The following is a 6000-nucleotide window of genomic DNA, read 5'->3' on the forward strand; positions in this document are numbered from 1 at the left end:
TTTTTGAGACAAAGTCTCACCATATCACCCAGGCTGGAGTGCAGTGGCGCGATCTTGGTTCACTGCAATCTCTGCCTCCCAAGTTCAAGCGATTCTCCTGCCTCAGCCTCCCGAGTAGCTGGGATTACAGGCACACACCACCACGCCAGGCTAATTTTTTGTATTTCTGGTAGAGACAGGGTTTCACCATGCTGGCCAGGCTGGACTCCAACTCCTGGCCTCCTGTAATCCACCCGCCTCGGCCTCCCAAAGTGCTGGGATTGCAGGTGTGAGCCACCACGCCCAGCCTCCCTTATTTCTCTATGCATTTAGTATTTGTCTCCCCACCTCCCTGCCACTTCCAAACTGTGAACTCCCTAGGGAGAGTCTGTGTCCCCCCCCTTCCCCACCCCCAGCCCCCATATCTGGCATGCATTTGGCCCTCCAGAGCTATTTCTGAATGACTGGGTTTATGGAGTGCTGTCTCTGGAGCAGGGAGTAACAGTGGAGATAGGACTGGACCCAGGTTTGTGGACTCACACTCGCATTCTGAAACCAATGTCCCCTCTACCTATCCAGATGGCCCTCTCCCTCGATGCCCCAGCACCACTCCCTTCATCTCTGCCACCTTCTCTCTGTCCAGTTTGTATAGATCCACAAATGCCTCCGGGATTCCAGGAAAGACAGACGTTGGCGCTAAGAGTTGCCTCCAACCTGAACTTATCTTGCTGGATGAGCCCTTCCCTGTGCCTCAGTTTCCCTCTCTGGACTCCTTCCCTTATCCCCCTCTGGCTGGACACTCCAATGCCTCCATTTCCCTACCTGGCTTCTATCCCTGAACACTTTAGACAGGTGACAGACAGTGTCTTCATGTTCCTCTGTGGGTCCTACCTCTGAATGCCCTTCTGTGGAGTGCCCCAAGCCTCAGTTTCCCCTTCTGGCTCCATCCCAAATCCATTGGACTGGGTAACCCCAGGAGCCTCAGTTTCCCCATTTGGGCTTCACCCTCAGACACCTGTGGCTGGTAATGCCCTGTGTCTCACGTTCCCTCCCTGGGTTCTCCACCCCTAAGCTTCCTTTATGCAGGCACCCATCCCTTATTTTCCCCAACTGCAGATGTGGGGTCAGATGGGCTGGGATCCCACTAGCGGAGGGCTGGGAGACACACCCCCTCCTGCAGACCCAGCCTGACCTCCAGGCCCTCCTGGGAGCCGAGCTCAGCACTAGTCAGCTGCAGGGCTCTGACGCATGAGGGCCTTATCGGACTCCTATCAGGGAGGGCAACAGTGGCAAGAGGGGGTGGCTGCTTCCAGACCCCTGATCTCTCCAGACTTGTGGCCTCTCCCACGGCCCCTGACTCAGCTCAGTCTTGGGAAAGCAGGCCCCTCAGCCATAGCCTGCCCAGTCTGGTTTGGGCATGGAGTAGTCAGAGTTCAAATCGCAGCTGGGTGTCCCTAGGCAAGCGACTTTGCCTCTCTGGTCCTCAGTTTCCCCATTTGTAAAATAGAGACGCCAATAGGACTATATGAAGTGTTAATCACAGGGCCTGTCCATACTAAGCCCTCAGTGACTGACTGCTACTATTTCTAATAGTAAAAACTCTAAAATTACCTGAAGAGGCCTCCTCCCGGGCCAGAATGGACCCCCTTCAAACCTGGCAATGCTTTAGGCAGACTCTGGGCCCTTTCGCTTAGGAGAAGAGGGAAAGAACACACCCCACCTAAGGGCTCCCATGGCATGGAGCTCTCAGCAGCCTCCAGGAAGAGCCCCTTTGAAGAAGGGTGCTGATGGCTAGGGAAACTGAGGCAGGATGACTGGACACCCCCCAGCTGGGGCTAAGTGACTCCTCCCCACACTTGCTCTAGGGCATGACCTATTTCATAGCTCACTGGCCCAGGAATTGGGGGCAGAAGTTTGGCCAAGAGCTGCAGGAACCAGGCATGACTCAAGTCCCTTCTCCAGAGAAGCAGCAGGTTACCGTGAGCCAGTGTCCAGGTGCAGGGGCAACACCCATCGCCCCCTCATGACCTCTCACCCAGGGCTGGTGGAGGGGCCAGAGCTCAGTGAGTGAGAACCCCGTTTCTGGAAAGGACTCCTTTCACCACCTAGCAGCTGCCAGGCCCCCAGCCTGGCCTCAATGCCCTAATAGTGTAGGCCGTCTCATTCCCAGGGGCTCTGAGGGGACATCTCAGAAAGAGGCTGGTGGGGGTGCTTGTCCAGTCACTGAACTGTCAGAGCACACACTCTGCTTCTCATTCAGGGTGTGTATATTTGGAGTAGCCAGTGAGGATGAAGGATGGCAAAAATTGCTCTCAACAGCTGCCCCCTTGACGCAGCTGCAGTGTTTCAGGGGTTGGGAGTGTCATAAAATCAGGCAGGAAAGTCCTGTCTGGGAGCCCACACCTTGGGGAATCAGCGCAGAGCTAAGACCGAACCTCGACACAGGCGAAGGCTCCTAATCCATGCTCCTGCTCACCTGGGCCACAGGGGAACTCCTAACAGGTCTTCCACCCTCCCAGCTGGATGGGAGACCCCAGGCAACCAGACGGGGACTCCGGTCCAGAGCTCTCATTGCCCAAACGGGAAACCAAGGCCCAGAGAGAAGCAGGTTCAAGGACACACAGCAAATGTCCCCCAGAGGATCCCACACCTGTCGCAGGTGCTGAGGCCCTCAGAGCCCCTTCTGGGCACTAGGCCAAGCAGGAGGGCGAACCTGCCCCCCACATTCTGCTGATTCAGCAGCTGCTGACTCAGCCCTGGGGGAAGCACAGCTTGGGACTGGTAGTGAAGGGAGCCGTAGGGTCCCCCAGTCCCATTGCACCTGGCTGGGGAAGGGGTCACAGCAAGGAATTGGCTCTTCAAGCAGCTCAGCACACAGGGAAGGCCCACAAGAGGCTGGGAGCCACAAGACTGGGGATCTCAGGGCTTGGGGTCAAAAGGACCCTGGAGGGCCACCTGGTGACACTCTGCAAACCTAAGCACCAGATCCACACAGGATGTTGGGGCTCATCTGATTCCAGGCCCTCCAAGGGTCCTCCCCAGGGTTCCCTTGCTAGGCCCCCACCCAGGCCTGGAGGAGCCACCTCCAACATCTGCCTAGACTAAGGAAGAGACCCCCCCTTTGTCCCCTCCCAGATCTGACAGAATATGGCCCTCTAATCCCTCTTCAGCTCTGGACGACCCCCTTTAGTACATCCCGGGAACAAAGACACCCCCTCCCCTGCCCGGGGGTGAGGCGAGGCATCTGCTAAGTCTAGGCGCCCCCCTCCCACCAGGACAGCCATGGGCATGGGGCCTCTCGCCCCTTTAAAGCGAATCTGCCCCAAGACCAGTCTTAGACAAGAACCCCTCGCCCTCCTGCCAACCAGCCCTGGCACGCGGAAAGGGCGACGTCGGCCCCACTCCAGGCCTTGCGCCCCTCACCCCGAAGCGCCCTAGGAGTACTCACACGTCCTTGGCAGGCAGCGCGCGGCCCTCCACCACGCGAACACTCAGGGAGCTGCTCTTGGCCATGGCGCCTAGCCACAAACTTTCCAGGCAGAAGGGCGCTCAGGTTCCGAGGCTGGACCAGGATACGTCTACATGTCACCTGCTTCAAGCCTGGCGCCCAGTGGTCCCAGTGCCGCCTGTCCGAGACCCGGGTAGCTGGACGGCAGATTTCCGAAAGAGGAGAAGGTGTAGGTGCCCGGGGAGGGAGCGCCCGTCCGGACTCCACAGGTAGGAACCGTGCTCCGAGCAGGAGGAGCGCGCAGGGGGCGCAGCGAGATCTTGCCTAGGCGTCTGGAGCTCCTGGCAAGCGGGCTGGGCGGGCAGGGAGCGGGAGGGGCGGCCCAGGGACCTCCCCCCAATCCCGCCTCCAATGGGGTCCCCCGCCTGACCCCGGGCCCCCTCGCGCGCCCTCTACCGGCACCCCAGTCATGCGCGCCAGAGCGCACGGCGGCGGAGACAAGGGTGCACCGCCAGGTGGGGAGGGGCCCCCGTCCTGATGGGCGTGGCCGCTGGCTCCTGGTGAGTTGGCATTGGGCTTAAAAGACATGGTCTGTGCCCCCGCCTGTCCCTCATCCAACATATTCACAGCTCTCCGCCCCCACCCCTCCTTGCCTACCATGCAGGCACCTGCCTCCTCTCTCCAACCTCCGCGCCCCCGGTCCAGGAGCAAGTATTAGTGGTGGGTGGGAGGTGTCGCCAGAGAGAGGGTCACATGTTCCCTGGGGGGTCAGTTCAGAGTCAAGGGAGGGGCCTTGAACATCCCCTTCCATCTCGTTCTAGTTTCCAGTTAAACACAGAACCCAGACTCTGCTCTAACGTCACGGGCTGGCACTGCAGGGGAGGAAGCCGCGGCCGGATGGGGGAGGGGAAGGCTTGAAGATAACCACTACAGCGATGATAAAAAGTCATCTACGGTTGTTTGAACACTTCATGGGTGCCAGGCACTGTTCTAAGCGCTTTACTGGGATTAGCTCATTTTTGTCTTCAGATGTGCACTACACACTACTGCCCTATTACCCCATTACCCGCAGTTTATGGACAAAGAAACTGAGGTTCAGAGGGGATAAATAACTTGGCGGAGGTCTCACAGTCAGTAACTGATTTGCCTGCCCGGGGTTCGAATCCTGGCTCTGCCATTTGGTAGCTGTGTGGATTTGGGTAAGCCATTCAACCTCTCTTTGCTTTGGTTTGGTTTTCTCATCTGTTGAGTGAGGATGACATCGCATTTCAGTCACAGGATTTTGAAAGAATTAAATGAGTTAATGAAGATAAAAGTCTCAGGACAGTGACAAGTACCTAATACACGTCCAGAAAGTTTTTGATATTCTGATTGTTGTCTTTCGAGGCGTGGCCCACGCGTCACCTCTCCTGGGAAGGCTTCCAGGATGCCCTTCCACTCCAGGCAGAGATTTTCTTTCCTTTCTCTGTGCTCCAGTGGCTCCAGGTTTGTAAATTTTTCTGATTTTAAATGAGACAATATGACAGGCAGGGCCTGTCCCAGGACAGATCTGTTCGCACACTTATTTCTCTCTGTGAATTCATTGTTGACCTGCCCAAGACCTCTTGGAAGGCCAGGCACCAATGGGAGTGCCCCTGCAGATTGAGTGCGGGAGCCAACGCCCAGACCGGCGGGACCAGGAGTGCCCTGCCTGGCTCTGCCAGCAGCCCAATGATCTGCTTCCCAGTCTCCCCCTTTGACTCCCCACCCAGCACCCTAGACAGGCTGATGAGGAACTCAGAGCCCTGGAATTCCTTCCCCAGCTGGTGGCTGCCTGGTGAGTCTCTGACCCACCAGAGACAGGGTCTCAGTTAACCCCATCTGGGAAATGGATCTAGCAGAACAGGCTCCAAGGCTTAGAAGTATTGCAACATACTCAGCAGGGCATGAGGGGTAATCCAGGGTTAGATCCAGAACAGTCATAGCCCCAAAGGAGTCATTAAAGAACCCCTCCCACTGTGATTTTTTTTTTTTTTTTTTTTTTTTAGCCCAGCTGGAGGGCAGGGCTCGATCTTGGCTCACCGCAACTTCTGCTTCCGGGTTCAAGTGATTCTCCTGCTTCAGCCTCCTGAGTAGCTGGGACTACAGGCACCCACCACCATGCCCGGCTAATTTTTGTATTTTTAGTAGATTTTCGTAGTTTTTATTTTTATATCACCATGTTGGCCAGGCTGGTCTTGAACTCCTGATCTCAAGCAATCCACCCACCTCAGCCTCCCAAAGTGCTGGGATTATAGGCATAAGCCACCATGCCTGGCCCAGAGTGATCTTTATCAGTTACCCCAGATTCTCTCCAAAGAAAATATACCACCTAAGGTGGTGGGGGGAATGGTACTTAAGGTATTGCTATGTAACTGAAGTTTTAAGACAGGAATCCTGCCCCCCGCCCCATGCCGCTCCCCACCACACATATTTAGTGGAAGCTACTGTTTGAGCCTTTTTCTTCTGCGAGCCTGCAAAGACCTCAGACAGGCCTCCAGACCCCCAGGACCCCTGTTGGGACCCCCTGATGATGGAACCTAAGGGGCCTGTTC

General features: G+C 56.6%; 1 protein-coding gene across 9 annotated transcripts in view; it reads right to left on the reverse strand.

Annotated features, from left to right (window-relative positions):
• Positions 1-4146, reverse strand: part of RASAL1 (RAS protein activator like 1) — a 36361-nt gene extending 32215 nt beyond the window's left edge. For 3 of the 9 annotated variants that reach the window (XM_055238308.2, XM_055238306.2, XM_063614539.1), the window contains exon 1: positions 3428-3856. In XM_055238308.2, the coding sequence (XP_055094283.1) occupies positions 3428-3492 (65 nt within the window). In that variant the 5' untranslated portion in view covers positions 3493-3856. Of the gene's footprint in view, positions 1-3427 lie in introns of all 9 variants that reach the window. The other 6 variants (XM_055238310.2, XM_055238309.2, XM_055238303.2 and 3 more) reach the window with 5 other exon arrangements.
• Positions 4147-6000: the final 1854 nt, after the last annotated feature.

The sequence above is a fragment of the Symphalangus syndactylus genome, chromosome 13 (assembly GCF_028878055.3).
Source record: "Symphalangus syndactylus isolate Jambi chromosome 13, NHGRI_mSymSyn1-v2.1_pri, whole genome shotgun sequence".
Lineage (NCBI taxonomy): Eukaryota > Metazoa > Chordata > Mammalia > Primates > Hylobatidae > Symphalangus > Symphalangus syndactylus.